General features: G+C 38.1%; 1 protein-coding gene across 1 annotated transcript in view; it reads left to right on the forward strand.

Moving 5' to 3' along the window:
• ADAMTSL1 (ADAMTS-like 1) overlaps window positions 1-18,027 on the forward strand; it is a 124,977-nt gene that overhangs the window by 28,420 nt on the left and 78,530 nt on the right. Inside the window, exons 8-9 of the mRNA XM_010008480.1 lie at window positions 10,211-10,512; window positions 15,337-15,466. Of these exons, the coding sequence (XP_010006782.1) occupies window positions 10,211-10,512; window positions 15,337-15,466 (432 nt within the window). The remainder of the gene's footprint in view (window positions 1-10,210; window positions 10,513-15,336; window positions 15,467-18,027) is intronic.

Consider the following 18,027-nt stretch of genomic DNA (forward strand, 5'->3'; position numbering starts at 1 on the left):
TGTAGTAGCAGCAAATAAAATTAATTACCTTTGGCAGAAAAGAAAATACAAACCTCAGCCCCATGGTTTGGATTGCCTCATCATCACTTAATTCATCATTTAACGGATTTCTCTCCTCCCTTCTTTTTTAGCCACTTGTGGTCTTTCCCCAGCCACCTTTGCAAGACAGACCTCAGTCAGTCAAGCCCTTTTCCCTCTTTAGTAGCTCTTCCTCCTGCTACAGAACCACTTGTATGGCAGGTTGGCCTGTGTATGTACATTGACAGCCCCCTTGCATTAAGGCTGCCTCAAATGATGAAAACTGTGTATTTTCCTCCTAAAAACATAATATTAATGCATTATGTCCCTTAGCATTTTCTCTTTTCTTTTCCTATTCATTTGTCTTCTCTTCTGTGAAAAAATCACTGAGAAAAAAAAATCACCACTTAGAAAAAGAGAAGGTGTAAAAGAGTCACAGGAAATGCTGAAGGAAAAAATATAACTATAAAAAGCTGGAAAGGAAGACTTCCACTTAGAGTTGATAGTTGCCTTTTTAATACATCAATAAGAAAATCTGATTGCATGAACCTGACCTGTTGTTGCCAGATTCTTCATACAGTGAAGTTTTAAAAATACAGTTCAGCAGTTTCTGCATGTACTCTATTTCATTAATAGCAGGAATTCAGAAAAGTCAGAAAAATTAAGTGTTTAAATTAACGCTTTTGTTTGAAAACAAAGCTGCGGTAAAATTAATATAGCATATAAACCTTTAGCAATGAGGCTGAGAAAATAAAAATGCCATTATGATTATGTTTGGGATTCTTTATTCCAGAACTGTGATAAATGCAAGCTATAATTGTAAACTCTATACATATCTGTACATGGTATCCAGCTCCTCATAGTTAAGCACATGGCATTTTTTATTGCAACTGTAGCTGTGTGTTTCACTAAAAAACATTGCTTGTTATGCAATATGACTGCAGTTTTGACATGATTATTCTGAATTTAAGTAATTTGAAACTGGAACATTGAAATAGAGGTACAGACACACATAACAAAATAGCCCTCAAAATAAAAATTATTTTAATCCAGCTGCCATAAATGTGCACAAACACATACATATACATGTATACACATGCACATTTATGAACACGTACAAAAGTACATTTTCATATGTGTTGATATATATTAGTAGCTACTATGATGCATGTAATACTTGTGTATAATATAGCAAGACAGTCCTAGTCCTACACGAGGGCTACAGATATGACTCTACTGCTTCTGTACCATCTGAGGCTTCAGGCTCAACAAGTAGAGCAAAGTGACCTTGGCATCTCAGCAGTAACATAAAATCCCAGTGTTATCAGTCCACTAGCTGGAACATTTGCTGCTAGTTTAAAAAAAGAGTTTACTAAAGGGGAAAAAGAAAAAAAAAAAAAAAGAAAGAAAAAAAAAATCAGTAAAAGGAAAATTAGCTTCATTCTGGCTCCAACCAGGAAATATTGTCACAAAGTCAAGGTCTTTATTGAAATTTTCCCAAAGCTTGGAGATATCCATGCCCTGTGTTTATTTTGAAATGATTTTTAGTGATAAGGCATAAGGTGGAAAGACAAAAAAAACCTTAGGAATCTTGTACTGAAAGGGCCATCCATGTAATCCCTGTCTGTAAACTGTAGAAGGCATCTGCATATTGTTCCAGAATATCTAACCTGCTTGACAGCACCACTGGTGAACTTTCACACACTACCTTGAGGGTCAGAACAGCTGAGAGCTTTTAAGTGTTGGATCAAGCACTAGATGGTATAAGATGCCATGTGATGTACCCAGCAGCTTGGTAAGCCAAGGGCTGAAAAGGCAGTGTTGTGTCTCTGAGATCATGTTTACTTGAAGTTGGGAGTAATGAAAGTTTCTTTAGACCAGCTATGCTTAGGCGATTTTCCTATTTGCTCTGCATTGGTTCAATAATTGCCAATTTCATGACTGTACTTGGACAGATGACAGTAAGGACTCATTCTTTTCCTATATTTAATCTGAGACTCTTCCCAAGCTTTCTTACACGACCAAGTCTCAGCCCCCATTCTCCACTACAGACAGGGTCATTATTTGTAGGCAGCAGACCTTTTTCCCCTACCTCTGTCACGCTTTCTTCCTATCATTCTTCAGGGGGTGAAAGCAAACCGCATCTATAAACAACTCTATAGTCCTTATCAAAGTTGGGGTTTTTTTAATACAAAGTTTAAGGCAGGGCTGAAAAATTCCAACAGACTTATTTTGTGCATTGAGTTCTTGTGTTTGTGAATCTCCATATTGTTGTCTTGTAACTTTTGTGACTTCCTATTGAACATGATTTTTTGTTATGAAATTGTATATTATGAGCTATAAAGTTAAACTTTTCACTTTTTTTTTTTTCTTTTACCTTCTCCTTCCACCTGTAATTTGTGATCATTCTCTAGCATGCTCCTACAGCAGCAGACAACTCATTTTTATTCCAGCTATGTGTGGTGCCTTCCATTACTTATTTCCTCAGGAATTTCTAAAGGAAGCAAGTCTTACAGCTTAATTTTCTCTGTATATGTCTACCTGTCAGTTGCCTTCCTCTTCTCTCAATGTCTGAATTTATTGCTCTTAGCTGAATATGCCAGAGGTATATTGTTATCACAGATAATTTTGCTCCTCTGTCAGATTTGGTTGATATTCACCGGGAAATTTAAGTGGCAGCATTTTCCACATGTTTTACTGGACTAAATGACTTGGTAGAAAACTGACACCCTACAATTTCCCAAGCCTTAGAAATATGGAGAAGCCATAGCATCTTTCTGTCTGACCTCTTTCACTGGAGCTGTTAATGCCAGAACAATATGGCAGCCAAAGCCAGAAAGAGCAGCAGTGTCATTTAAAAAGCATGGGCTTTTCTATATATAATGAGATAGGTTTTATGGGTGGTGGAGGGGTGCTTAAAAGATTTTTGTCCTAACTCTTGAAAAATGCTTTTGTACGTTAACACCATATCAAGCTTTTAACACACTGCCATAAATAACCCTGGTGCTAGCCATAAAAAAGAAGATGGGGGGGCAAGGGGGACAAAAGGGCAAACAATAATATCTGGATGCCAGATGACACCATAATAGTGATTGGGCTGGGTCAGTAAAATACAAAAGGAAATTCCTGACATGGATGAGTGTGGGGGACAAAGCCCTCAGGGAACTGAATATGGAGAGAGAGGCCAATGTGGCAGTTACCCAATATCTCTTTCTTACTTTTCTGTAGGTAGCTATGTTTCCAGAGACACATAAGCTATTTTGTTCTGGTGTTCTCTGTTAAATAGTTTCCATCATGAGGTTTGTACCTGATTCATAGGTTAATAAGTAACTTTAAAACATCATACAAATGTTTTACTTGAATAGTAAAGCATGTTATGAATATTGGATTGCCAAAAGGTGCTGCGAGGACATGCACAGACACTATCAACTGTTAGGCTGTTGCTTGCCACTTCAATGTCATGCAGTGAAGAGGAAGAAGGAAGTTTGAAGGTATTTCTCCATATTAAGATACAACATCCAAAAAATTAAACTATATAAGTGGTTGGTCATAGGGAAGATCAGCAGTGCAGCACCGAACATTCACTAGCTATTCCTATCTATGAAGTCAAAAAGCCCCTTTAGGCAGTCACCACTACTTTGGATTTACATGTAATATCTATACAGGGCAGAAGCAGCTATTTTTCCCAGGGCAGAAAGGAATGATTTGACAGAAAGCTGAAAGAAAAGTTCATATTCAAACTAAACGGGAGAGAAAGTACAGAGGGACAGATTGTAATCACTTAGATTGGAATTGAACCTATGCATCTGGCTCTGGTGCCATTACTCTTACAGGTGGAGCCCTGACATTTTATTGATGAGTGGTCATGACCTCTCTTTTATTTCTCTGAACAATGGCACCAGCAGCTCTCCAGTGCTGTCTGTGAGCATCCTGTGGTCTTATCCACGCCCTAACACCTGTGGAAAAGTGGCCTCTTCTGGAAAAAAAAAGGACAGGTTTGCATTTAATCTCAAAGCAAGGAGTCTGGAAGTCTGAGCTCAGTTCCTGGTTCTATCACAGAAAATTTCTAAGCCTTTGAACAAGCCATGGAACACTTTATTTCAGTGGTACTACCTGATTTAAATGCCTTAATAGATTAATGGCTGTGCCTTTGAACATTCAGTGTTACTGCTATGTACAGTTCTTAAAACCTCAGACTTTGTCTGACCCATGGATGTACCTAACGTTGGTTTAAAAAAAACAAAAAAAAAAGCACAAAAAAAACCCCACCCCAAAACCAAAATACCACCAAAAAAACCCCCCCACAAAACCAGAAAACACAAGACAAACAATATTAGGCAATAAAAATTAAGGTCAATATGTAATTAAGGAGCAGTGAAGAAAATAACATCTTTTTCTCCATAGTTCAAAGGATACCTGTCTGTATGCACACTTTTTTTTTTCTTCGTAACGCATAATGTTAGGAACCCAAATCCTAGACAGAAGAGGCTATGGCTATATACATCAAGTGTGCTGGAGATCTTCACATAACTTGCCTGGTCCCTCCATGCATGTCACCCTGAACCCACTGTGACCTGCTTTGAAAGGCCTCCCACTACCAAGCATTGCCTCTGTCCTTTTGTTTTACTACTTCTGACTTCCCCAGTTACATATATGTAGTTATATGAGGGGAATACACACCAATCCTTCCTTAGCTGTGCTCATAGTTTGAAGGAAAAAATATCGTTATATCAAGATAAAGTATTGCCATTGTCTTTGCTGTTCTCAACTTCAATTTTGACATCACTTTTACTAACTTTCTATAAAAGTGATCACTGCACAGCATATTTTCAGTCTACAAAAGCTAGAGTTTTAAATAAATTCCCTTTAGATAATTTAAAGAGAGAGCTTTTTAAAAACTCACTAGACTATGTTGTCTGAAAGAGACATTCTAATGTGTGAATGTAAACCATATCCACCAATGCAAATAGTCCTTGCAAAAGTGAGCCTGGCAAGTACTGTTTACGCAGTGTTTATGTGTGGATGAAATTCTGTGGACAACTGCCACTCACTTGTACTTGCAGGCCCACTGGATGTGCAGCCTGAAGACTGGACTTCACAGCATGTCACAGTCTGACCAATATTTTCTACTAAGTGCTTTATATACAAAACCAGTAAGATGCTTTTGCTGTCATATTGAAATTTCCTTAAAATATATTTTCAGTGATTGTACTACACTTAAAAAGCAATGGGATGAAACCAGCTCAGCACCACACCTGAATGCCTCCTGCAAAAGTCCATTGGTATCAGTGGGTTTACATTTCTTTCCCCTAATTCCTAGAACACATTATGCAGCCCAGGGTAAGCTTTTGCCTATGACAAATGATACAATAGTCCCTTTAGCTGAACACAATCTTGTGCAAATTGTGAAACCCCAATAGCTAACACAAACACTGAGAAATACAATACCTCTTCTAAATCTAGAACTCACTGTTTTGTAGAAGTTCGTATTATGGGAAAAGGTTGCCTGTTTCTCACCATAAAAATATCCACAGGTCAAGAAAACAAGTACAGGCATTTGTGTGCAAGCACTATCTGTTTTTAACCCCCGGTTTTCTTTGGAGAGTTTTCTACTTTTCATTGCAACCCTTTTCCTTTTCCAGCTTGAGAGCACTGCTGCTCAAAGAGATGCCCATTTTTGGGGGGTGACAGGCAGTCTCTTCAGCCATCCCACAGCTGGGTGCTGTAATGTAGGCAGTGCTCCAGAGGCTGAGCAGCTGCAGGAACAGTTAAGTCAGTCATAACAAAGCAAGGCCATGATTTTCCCTCCTTCCAGCTTTCACTTCTCTACCTAGTAGTGATCTTTCTAAAATACCAGCAAAATACTCTCCTTTAAAATATTCTTCAGACCTCTCAGTCCAGACTGTTGCATTTTTCCTTAGGAGAAGAAGCATTGTCATGTCTGCTGTGCAGAGGAATAAAATAAGATGATATTTTATGCAATGGCAATGTCCTAATCTCTGAGAAGTATGCTAAGAGCAATTAAATACTCAGTATAATCTCCTTGAGGCAAGAGTCACGTCTTTATTTTTCATTGGTACAGCTTTTAGTACAACTGTGTTCTGGCAGACAGCTACTGCTGCCTCATTACTAGAGCTAGTTATTGCCTTTGTCTTAGTTAGGTTTGTTATTATAGGGCTATTATTACAGTAGGATTTAATTAAACAAAATGCAAGGACAACTAAAACACCTCTGTAATTTCCTGTTTTCTAAAACACATACTTCTTAGTAAATCTACTCCCCTACTCTTATTTTTAAAGAAGACCCAGATGTAAGTATACAGAAAAAACAATACTGTGCAATGAGAGGTACACTATATGCAGAATTTTAAACCCATGGAACTCATTGCTTGCTATTCACATACATTTTGTATTTTGTGCTCACCATTTGACAACATTTATCATTAATGACCATACAAAGCTATTTGAAAGCTTTTGTAATTTCCTGGTTTTAGAATTATGGAAAATTCAGAACCATTGCATATTTATATTATGCATTCACATTACATAAATGTTCAGTATCTAATGATGAGTTCTATATGGAGGTTTTGTTTGCAGGGGGTTTTTTTGGCTTTTCCAGACATGTTTCTCTTTTCAGCTCTTGTCATTCCATTGGTTCCCTATTTACCATCTAACATTTATATTAGAATTAAATTACACTTCCAATTTCATTACTTAAAATGTAGAAATTTGCCCTAGAAAGCTAAATAAAATATAATTTCCTGAGGGTATTGCAATATTTTCATTCCGACTTGCTGACTGGAGTAAAATAATGTAATATGTGGCATTTACAGATCAGGCCTCTTTTCAAAAAGGATCCAGTCTGCTTTAATAATGTTACTTCCCTTTTGCGTCCTCTACCTTTTGTTCCTGTGTTTGTATGTGTGATATACATTGTGGGTAAATATTCTTAGTATATAAAGTATCTCTCTTTTTTATAAAAGAGTAATTTTAGTACCTGACAAAATATAATTAATCCCTTTTGGTTTGCAACACAGCAGTTCTTCAACAAATCAAAATTATACAAGCATTCACAAAGTTAAAAATTTAAGTTGGTTCTTTTGTTCGTTTTGTTTGTTTGTTTGTTGGGTTTTTTTGGTAACCTGATTTAGTTTTCTGTCACTTACAATGTCAGGTCAAGAAGCTATACTTTTAAACTAATCAAAATATCTAAGTCATAGTGGGAGATGTGAACTGTTTAATCTGTGACAGGAGATTTTCCATGTCAAAATATTATATAGTAGTTGCCCAGTTTTAGAGAAAACAAGATGACTGGCTCACCTGTACTCTTAAAGACTACAATCCTTTCAAAATTAAGCATGACATTTTTTAAGCCAGACTGATCTTTTAAGATAAAATGTCTCAGAGCAGGGAAATAGAATCACTTTGCACCATCAATTCTCAAAGGTTTTGCTCTAGAAAGAAATCTTGTGGTCTTTGTATTACAGTGCATTATAAACAGTTTTAAATGCTCTAATAATATATACAATCCATTTCTTTGCTTTCTATTACTTCCTGTGTATAGTGCCAGCAGAGGATGTCAGGTTTATAACAAGATGCTATGAACACCCACAAAAAGCGGTAAAGATATTCACACTCTCTGCTGCAGGAGGCTATGCTGTTCCAGTCAGAGATCTTGGTACATGCACACTGTGGGGGCACAAGGTTCCTTTCTTAGTTTTGGCTTCTTTTTCTAAACCTAAAGGGAAGGGGACGTCCTTTTGTCAACTAGAGAAAGGCAGTGGGAGAAAAAGAGAAGTGCATAAAAATGCTGTCAAAGATGCTGATTACAAAACTGAATTTCCTTTTTCTTCCTATCAGACTGTTTGTAGGATTCTCAAGGTGAGAAATTATTTTCCTGTAGCCCCAACTACCCTAGACCAAACATGACAGATACGTGTATTGCCTTCTGCCCTGGGAAAAGCTGTCTGAGTTTGGTGTGGCCTAGCTAAATAGATATCAAAAGGAGAAGAATGCTATCAGTGTCAGCCATGTTTTAATAAAAAATACATCCAACAAACTCTGATTTATTTTATAAATTTAGTTGATGTGCATGCTTAGGTGCTGAAAGACCTAAATTTCAGTCAGGCAATTGACCCTATCACAAAAAGCTTTCAGCTCATTAGATTAGCACTCGGAAATATCAGTTTAAAACAAAACAAAACCAAAAACACAAACAAAGCACACAAAAAACCCACAAACAAACAAAAAACCCAACTTTCTGAGTTTAAAGGACCTGACGGATACCACATACTGTTAATAGGAGAGTGTTATCAATAGGATTGTTCCTGTGAAGTTCTTCAGGGGTCAGTGTCGGTGTCAGATCCAACTACTCCCTTTTCTGTTCCAGCCCTTGAAGCATATCTGCAACCACTGTCTTAGAATTTACCCATGGCAGAAATTCTGACAGAATGGCCCATAGAGAAGACAAGACAGTCAAATTTATCCGAATCACCCTGTAACCTAGGTTCATTACTACTGTGCTTTCATACCAACATCAGATGTCTAAGCATAAGTAATGCAGGTCATGGAAGCATTGTTTCCAGAAAGATTTAGGAATCAGCATAAATCAACATGACCTCAGCAAAACAAGGTTTGTTATGTTTAAACAAGGTGGCAGTGATGTAGTACTTTGAGTAAAATACTAAGCCAATTTCCAGCATTGTTTTTTTGGAGTTTTTTAAGATGTTGGAAAAGTGGTGACAACACAAAAAAAAATGGAGTAATTGTTCTATTGTTGAGGAAAACAAATAAACAAAAAAGTAATTCAATCTTTTTTGCTTATTGTAATGATGGATGGAAAGTGGTTTTATCAATTTATGTAAGGACTTTGGAGAATGTGAGTGTTCCTAATCAGTGAGACAAGAGCAACAGCTACAGAAATCCAGAATAGAAATGTCACACTGTTTCATTTCTTTTTAATGAGAAGATAAATTAAATGTTCTAGGGGGGAAAAAATAAAAAATAAAAAATTTTAAAAAGCATGATGGGTTCTTTCTTATGGCTTCAAATTAAGGCGTAAAAATAGCTTCTGCTATACAGGAACAATGGTTGAAATTCTTTTCCATGCATTACTGCAACTAGCTGATAACAGCAGCCTATTCAATACTTACTCATGACCTATTTGTGATACCAGTCAAGGCAAAGGTGATACAGGTTGAATACTACCAAAAAGTAGCTACTGGGATCATCATACACTTTGGGAGATTGGAGAATGCATTGCACTGAGACATTTTCAGGTACTCTAAGCATGCATTTGTCTTCCTGGATATAAGGAGGTGCTACACATGTGTTCTGGTTTGAGCCAGGATGAAGCCAATTTTCCTCTTACTGATTTTTTTTTCCTTCAGTAAGCATTCTTTTAACTAGTCACAGTGCATTCTAAGACTGATAACAATGGAATGTTTTTCTAACTGCTGGGTATTCAAGGTCACATCTTTACTCTGCCAGCTCCGACACTATGGGTAGATCTGTGACCCCCCTGTAGGAGGCTGAGTTAGACAGACAGCAAAACTGGCCAGAGATATTCCATTCCATAGATCTACGTAGGCTCAGAGGAAGGTCAGAGATCACAGAAGACAACTTCCTTCCTGCTTCTTCTTCCCTTCTCTTCCGTCCATGACCGGCATCCAGGGTGAACTCTGTCCATCCATCACTGTTGACCCCCAGGCTCGAGCTCTCCTGACCCTCATCACTCTGTGTTCTCTCTCCAGCAGCAGCTCTGGGACTTTTTGGGACCGTTCACAGCTCAGGAGATGCTGTGGGAATTTCTGGAGGTGGGGGGAGGCAAGAGGCTTTTGCACATACCTGAACATATTCATATATAATTGTATATATTTTCTTATATCATTAGTGTTTAATTAAAGCTTTGTAGTTTAGTTTTCAATCCAGCCAAGTCTCTCTCTTTTTCTCTCTCTCTACTTCCCTACCTGGGTGGGAGGGGATCGAGAACATTGTTGTCAAACCCAAGTCAAATGGTGTCAGTATGTCATGGATTTGATGTATATTTCGTAATAACCATTTGATGAGTGCTCTGGTCTGAGCTGGGTCCAGTGAAAATGAAATGAAGAATTTGTTTCAAATTAAACAGAATTTGGCCTGGACAGCTTGCTGGGCTGGTTGTAGACATAACTTGTCTTGCTCTCTTCTTATAGGTTTATTCCTGAGGCTTGGTCCACTTGTAGTGTCACCTGTGGAGTGGGCAGCCAAGTGCGGCTTGTGAAATGCCAAGTGCTCCTCTCTTTCTCTCAGTCTGTAGCTGACTTGCCCATTGATGAATGTGAAGGTCCCAAACCTGTGTCTCAGAGAGCTTGTTACAGTGGTCCCTGCAGTGGGGAGGCAACTGAATATAGCCCAGAGGAAACTGAGATCCTATATGGCAGCTTGCAGGAGTTTGATGAGCTCTATGACTGGGAATATGAGGGCTTTACAGAATGTTCAGAGTCCTGTGGAGGAGGTAAGTGCAAAGTGTTTCTGTGATGGATTTACTTTCCGTCTTTAAGTGCATGCTTTGCAGTTAACACCCATATTTATGCTGCTTTGCTACAGCTATTTAGAATCATAGAATCAATTAGGTCAGAAAAGACCTTTACAATCATCAAGTTCAACTATAATATCATCAAGTCCAAATGTATTTGAAGAGGTGTGGATGAAAATTGTGGGAAAAAAAATGTCCACAACATACTTTAGCCCAGGATCCCCAGGCTCCATGCTAAGGATGTCACTATGAGTGATCAATTTATCACTTATTTGTCTTCACTTTTATCAGTTGATCATTCAAAAGGCACTCATGCAAAAAAGCCAAATGTTAATGTAGCCTCATGATACAAGCTGAGGATTGTGTGGTGTTTTAAGTTTTTATCTCTTGATTTGTACTGTGCAAGTGTAAACATGTGGAAGTAAATCATCCTCCTCTAGCATATGCATTAAATTATTGATTTTCTAAGCACTCAGACAGTTCTGTAATTCCTATTAGTTACATTAGTGACATTAGTTCCAATCCCAATACAAAACCAAACATACGGTAAAAAAGCACTAATGATGTGAGTGTCTGAAGCTAGCAGGCTTGGCACTTGGAGTTTCTCAAAGTTAATCAAGGTCTCAGGTTGCATACATTATAAAACATTAATGCACAGTTGTCTGATATCCTTTTTTCCCCATCGTTTTGTCTAGCTTTTTCCAAGAAATATGTCTATTCCATTATTTTTTAATTAAACCTAGACTTTTCCAGCTGCTGTGTTTTTACATTAAAAGTTTCAGGCTATTTAAAAAAGGTTTGCTGGAGATAAATACAGAATAGCTAGTATAGAACAGGAAACAACTCAATACTTCACAAAAGGTTAATAGTGAAATCTGTACAGATTTACCAGCAATAAGTTACAAACTTATAAAACCACCATTAGGCGAAAATAATGCAAAGGTTTTCTGTGTTTACTTTTAGCTTACTGACAGTAGACATTGCTTAGAGCAGCACACAGGGAGTTGTCAGGCCTCTGCCAATATTGTTGTATTTCCTTCCAAAAAAAATGTGCTAAATGGTGATGAACACTTACTTTACAGGAGCGTTGTCATATATTGAGGTTTCTAGCAAGCAGTAACAACTTGTCACACTTAAACTGTGAATCCTGAAACTCAATTTTTTTCTAGAAATATCCTTTTGAAATGAAGTAATTCCTTTGAATATAGTGACTGTGTGTATTTTTTTTCAAATAAAACTCACAGAGACTAATATGAGAGAGACATTTTGCCTTAAATTTAATTCCTTTCAATTGTCAGCAAAAATTGTCAAAAATTGTCAGCCAAGATTTCTTTTTGCCTGATGCAGGCTCCAAATTTTCCAGATTGGCAGATGCTAAGTCAGATATTTTTCTAGTCATAGGTGCAAGACCGGTCAAGCTAATTTTATTGGTTTTGGAGTCTCAAGAGAAGAAATCGGATAGATGCAGAAGTAACCTTTCACCTCCCAGAAGCAGCAAGCAGAAGGATTTAGTTAGCCATTTAGTCTGCTGTTAGTGGCTGCATTCCCCAGAGCTGTCATCAAGTATCATGTAACAATTATTCTATTCTGGTAGATATAAAGACAGAAAATCTCATTTTATGGTATTTTGAAAGTGAACGTAAACTGACTAGATTCATGTCCCACTCTTTACACCTTTCTATATTGTTTTTTCTTATTGAAAACTGATTTCTTTTTTCAGGGAAAGCAATTTTAAAGCAGTCAGCTTTTTGTTTCGGTAGCATTGTGCAGGAAATAATGTTTAGAATTCTGTTACTTGGCAAATAAACTTCCTGCAGTTCATACATGTTTTTTAATTATCTATGTACTATAGAAATTCTGACAGAAAACCAAAGGTCTTCATATTCTCTAAATGTTCAATGACCCATCCTTCATTTAAAGCCTATAACCACTTGCTACACTGACCTATCAAAAACATGCTGAGACACACTCAGTGAAAGATTCAAAGCAAAGCTGAAAAAAGTGACTCTGAGCTTGTTTGCTGCTGGAGCAAGTCAGCTTTTTTTGTTGTTGTTGCTGGCTGAGGCTATGAGACCAAGAAACATTTGTCAATACCTAGTCTGACAACCAGAGAGTGGTTAGATTAAAACAGGAGCTTTTTTCTTCCGTATATATACTGTCAGGCAAGATTACTGGTCCTACCAGTATCTTTGAAAGGTAAAGAACTGTAAGAATCTCTGAAAGAAAATTGTAATGAACAGAGTAGAATGCTGGTAGGAGAGATTAAAATTATTGAAAATACAATCAGAGATTACTTAGTTGGCAGGAATAAGCATTGGGAACTAATTCACTGGGAGGTCTGGGGTAGGCTGAATACTGAAAATTGAAGAGCAGTAGTATCAGAGCTTGACTAAATTAATTTGTTAAAACAAAACCATCAGTTTAAGAAACAGAGAAAAGGCTGAATTCGAGGCCTCACAGTCAGTCACTTTTGGGTAGTCAGCACTGAAACAGAAAATGCAAAACTACTTGATGGTAATTGATACTCACTGGTCAAGAGCCCATTAGTAAACACTTCAGAGAGGAGAAAATGAAGCTCTGGAAATACTTTCAGATGAGAAAATTTTAGTCCAACTCATGCAGATGGTGAGTGAGCTGTAGCCCTGGAAAAGAGAATGATGGCATTCTCATTCTCTGGAAAAGAGAATGATGCCAGCATGTGGCAGGACTTGGTGGCTTCTTTCCACAGAGTTAAGGAGAGTACTTTTGATGTTGCCTTACCTCCGGATTAGCAGTCCTTCTCTCCTGGCTTCATCAGATTGGTTTAGATGTCAGGCCTGTACAAGTGATCAATGCAATGCAGAGACCAGTAAGTTGAACACAGTGCCTTTTCCCATCAGGTGGAGAGCCACCTCTGTTCTGCAGCCAGGAACAGTCTGTCTTGGGGAATCCATATGCCTCTGCTTGCTGTACACAATATGATAACTTGCTCAACAGAAAAATAATTGATTTGGAAAGATACTGAACATGACAGATAGAGAACATACTATGTATATAAATTTCATTGGTTTCCTTTCCTAGAAATAAGTCACTAGCATTTGTTCTATTCTTATAATGGGTTGTCCTTTTTACATTTTTTAGAGTCTTTTGGGAGACTGCTTGAATAGCAAAACAGTTTGAAAATATGGGGCTGCCTTGTAAAGGATAAAAAGCCACAATTATGTTGGCTGACTTCAGGGATTTTGAAAATTTCAATGTTGATGTCCCTAGTTCAATGTTGATATGTCCAAAAGTGACATATTTCTTTCTTCTCTTCAGCACCTTGAGTACAGTGGCGACACTGTCTATCCTTGAGTCACAGCCATGCCCTGAATAGGCTTGCACACACAGGAGGCAATAAATTGAATGCCTCTTTGCTGTGGGCCTTTCCTCAGCCTGTACAGAGAATAAGGGGAATGACTCTGTGAATAATTTCAGGAGCACAGGAACCACAATGAGTTGAAGTACTTTGGTCCTGTTGAGTAATATTATATCATTGTTTGCCTAACAACATGGGTTCTGGCATCAGAAATACCAGAAGGTATTTACAGTTCTCCTACACTGCTCTTAGAGCTGTTCAACGTCTTCCATCATTATTTTTGTTTTAAATACTGGTACCTCCAAAAGATTGTGAGATATTTTGGAAAACTAATTGTTTTTTTGAGAATATGATGCAATTATTATCAGTTCAGCTAATCTTTTCCTAACTTGGGAAGTAAGGGGGAACATAAAAAGCATACTTCTACTTTGCTTTGAACCACTATGGATTAGATTTTTAGGAAGTTCAGGCCAGTTACTGTCCTCAGACCCCTTGGAAAGAAGTAGATTCTCACTAAGTACTCTTTCCTGTGGCATGCAGTGTTGAAATCCCTGATTTTCTAGCTTCCTAATCTTGTGACTGAAAAAAACCCTGCACTATTCCTACCTTACTCAGGAAAAGTGAGACAGAGTAACTGGTATGCTGGAGAAAATTTGGTATCGCCAAGTATTTTGTGAGTCAGAACATAATCACCATATCTTCCAGCTTTTCTCTTAGTGCCCACAACTGCCCTTGGTTCTGTCTCACCTCTCAGATACACCTGCATGTTTGCATCTTCAGTTTAGGTGCAGGTCTGCAGATGCAGCAAAGTAACTGACAGCTGCTGAATTGTCTGATCTTGTTTTACTTTGCTTTTGCACATATAGCAATCCTACTGCTGCTTAAGATACAGCATGCCAAAGTCAAGGCCAACTTCACACCTTAGCTTGTTTGACTGACAAATAAAGAGCCTCATTGCACTTATAGTGACAGGGAGAGCCACTAGAGAGCACTGGACAATATTCTGTCCAGGGAAGGTAAGTGGTGACTGAAGCTACGGACTTTTCACTGCAATCAAGATACCTAGTGAGACTGAAAGCAAGGGCAAGTAAAAGCTCACCATCCCATGCAGTGTTTCAATCAGTTCATGTCCCTGTTGGCTTGGGAGCAGGATATAAAAAGGGCAGCAAGGCATGTATGACTGTGTCTGGAAAAATTTAAGAGTTACAGATGAACGCTTTTCCCAACAGAAGGGAGAAAAGAACTGAGATTTTCCCTACTCTGTCAGATTCATTATGCCAAGAAATATCCTCCCTTGGCAGATATCCATACTGTACTCCTCAAAGACAATCAGACGGAGTACTTGGATGTGGTCAGCACTTTGCGACACACAGCAGCCCCACTGCTGCCCTGCTGGCCCTTCCCCTGCACTCAGCTGCCCGTCCAGGTACGGAAACTTGGCTGTGACCATGCATTGTTGTGTGCAGGTGTCCAGGAGGCTGTGGTGACCTGCCTGAACAAACAAACCAGAGAGACTGTGGATGAGGTGCTATGTGTAACCAGCCGTCGTCCTCCACAGCTGCTGAAAGTCTGTAGCCTGGATCCCTGCCCTCCAAGGTAGGCTTCTTATATCTTATCACCAAGCATAATTTTTTTTTCCAGATTTAAGAGAGTTGTGATCACTGATGAAGCTGGAAAACTGATCTTCAAGCTGCCCGTAAGTCTGAGACATTCAATACCAGGCATACTTGGATCTGGGCATTACTAAAATCACTCCAAAAGCACAAAACACCCAAACAAGAGCCTAATCTGACTCCCCGTGTTGGCAGTACCACAAACTCAGCAGGTCTCCTTTTAACTCATGTGAAGTGAGCACAGGTGATACAAGTGAGTAAAACTCTGCTGCTGCACGAGGTAGAAGATTGGCACAGCCAAGCTGGTGGTGTTATCAAGGACCCAGATACCTGGGCCAGGACTTTTCTGTCCTGCCCAGATGTTGTTTAAAGAATTTTGAGGAATCCATATAAAAAATAACACAAATTCACAAGTGTGGGTGATCACAGTCCAGTATGTTGCTCAGAGCAATTAAAAACCACTACTATTATGAAAAATAAAAATAAATATTTTCAAATAACTTGTGACCCCAAGTGGTCTGCAGGCATGCACTGCCTCACACATGCACTTTCTCAGACTGCAGGAACTTGCAGCCTCTTCATGGCACAGCAGTATTGGCTGGTAAGAGCAAAGCAGTGGCAAAACCAAAGGGCAAACTTCAGACCACTTGGATATTCAGGTCTTGCAGGCAGACAATATATGGTTTAACTTTACCCAGAGTAGTGTCAAGTTTAAGGAGTTTTCTTCAACTCTTCTCTCACTAACAGTTTTGCAGAACTTGTTCTTCCCTTGCTTCCTGCAGCCTCCAAAATCAAATACATAATCAAATATGGCCAGCATGCATGAAATGGTAAGGAGAGAAGCAACAGTTTTATTGCATGATCAAGATCTTGAGTCTGTGACAAGCAGAGCCAAATAGGTTGACGTATTTCACCAAAGCATTACAGGAACTGCTTATGAGGATAGTGCTACCCTTACTTTATTAAATTGTCTGTATTGCTGGCAACAGCACACAAATATTTAAATAATGACTGCAAAGAACTTTGTACAATAGCAGAAAGGAGCACAGTCACTTTTCTTCTGGAAAAGAGTATAACAAAATCTCTTATTTTGTACTGCAATAAGAAATAATGAAACATTGAGAAGCAGATTGCAAAGTTGGAAGCTAGAAACTTATTTTCAACAGAGTAGGTACGAAGTCAAATTTCATATTGTTAACTTGTTATACTCCTTTGGCATTTATATTAAAAAATTATAATCTGTCTTCAGGTACTGAAAAGCCCAGCATGCTTTCTCTGGAAAAAAAGGGATTAAGACTATGATAATTTTAATTCAGTCATTCAGTTACTTAATTTTTGTCAATCAAACTGTATCACTTCCAAACTGTACATAGCAGTACTTGAGCAGAGCACAATCTAGCAGAAGTAAAAGCAGAATAGCTGTTCAAGGTCTAAAAGTACCTCCTCTAAGCTCCAAAAACGAAAGGGCACATCACCCAGTTCTGCTAATTCCTATGTTTGTATTTTAAGGTACTCCAAAAACAATCAGAAATGCCCTGTTTCAATGTTGGCTTTACTGTTTTCAACAACAAAATTACTTACATCCAAAATGTGTCTTTTCCTCAGCCTCTGCAGCTCAAAATACACAGGCAGTCATCATCTCATCAGATATAATTTCTTTTTATAGCAGCAACAGTGTGAGCACCTCATTGTAAGCCAACAAAAGCTACCAAATGAGTGAAGGAGAATATTGTAACTGTGTTATTAATTATAATTGCTCAATAGCTTGGTCAATGTGTGTTGAAAAGGTTTGGTAAACATATATGGAGGAGTGGAAAGAGAAGCAAAACAATGAAAGCCAGATGGCTGAAAATTGAGGAAATTCCAGGCAATTTCTATAGCTTTGTTGTTCCATATTTTCAAAACTGAACTTTTATTCCTGTACAACAAAGACCAGTTGAACGCTACAAAAGAAAAAGAAGAAGAAATGGCAGTTCTAGAATAAAAGGCACACGATTTCACCCCAGCATTCTCCCATTACTCCTCCAAGCCTCTGTTTTTAGCAAGAGAAGATGAGAAACCATTTGACTGGTCCTGATAGCTGACTGCAGGGTTAAGCAGCCTGAGCTATGCTGGACCGTAGCTAAATGCACAGTATCCTCTTTTTTTTTTTTTCCTTTCACTGCCAACCTCTTTTTTCACTGCCAATCTTCTTTTTTCCTGGCACTGTTAATTTCCCAGTTTTAGTCACCTTAATACAGTCCACTTCTCTCCACTCTTCTCTAATGTCTGTGCTAACCAGAACTTAATGTTCACTACCACTTTATATTTTTCAGTGTTTTAAACAAACATACTCTTACTTCATCATTTATACATCAACTTCTAATTCTTTTTTTTCTCTTTTTTTTTTTTTTTTTTTTTTTTTTTGAGAATTAGTTCAGTGCCTCAACAGGATTTCACTCCCAAATTAAAGCTTTCCCAACTGACAATAAAGAGCATGTCTTTGCTCTTGTGCCAAATAAGAAGTTAAGTCAAATGTTTTGAAGCATAATGGCTAGAATCAAT

This window comes from Chaetura pelagica, unplaced genomic scaffold, assembly GCF_000747805.2.
Source record: "Chaetura pelagica isolate M959 unplaced genomic scaffold, ChaPel_1.0 scaffold232, whole genome shotgun sequence".
NCBI lineage: Eukaryota > Metazoa > Chordata > Aves > Apodiformes > Apodidae > Chaetura > Chaetura pelagica.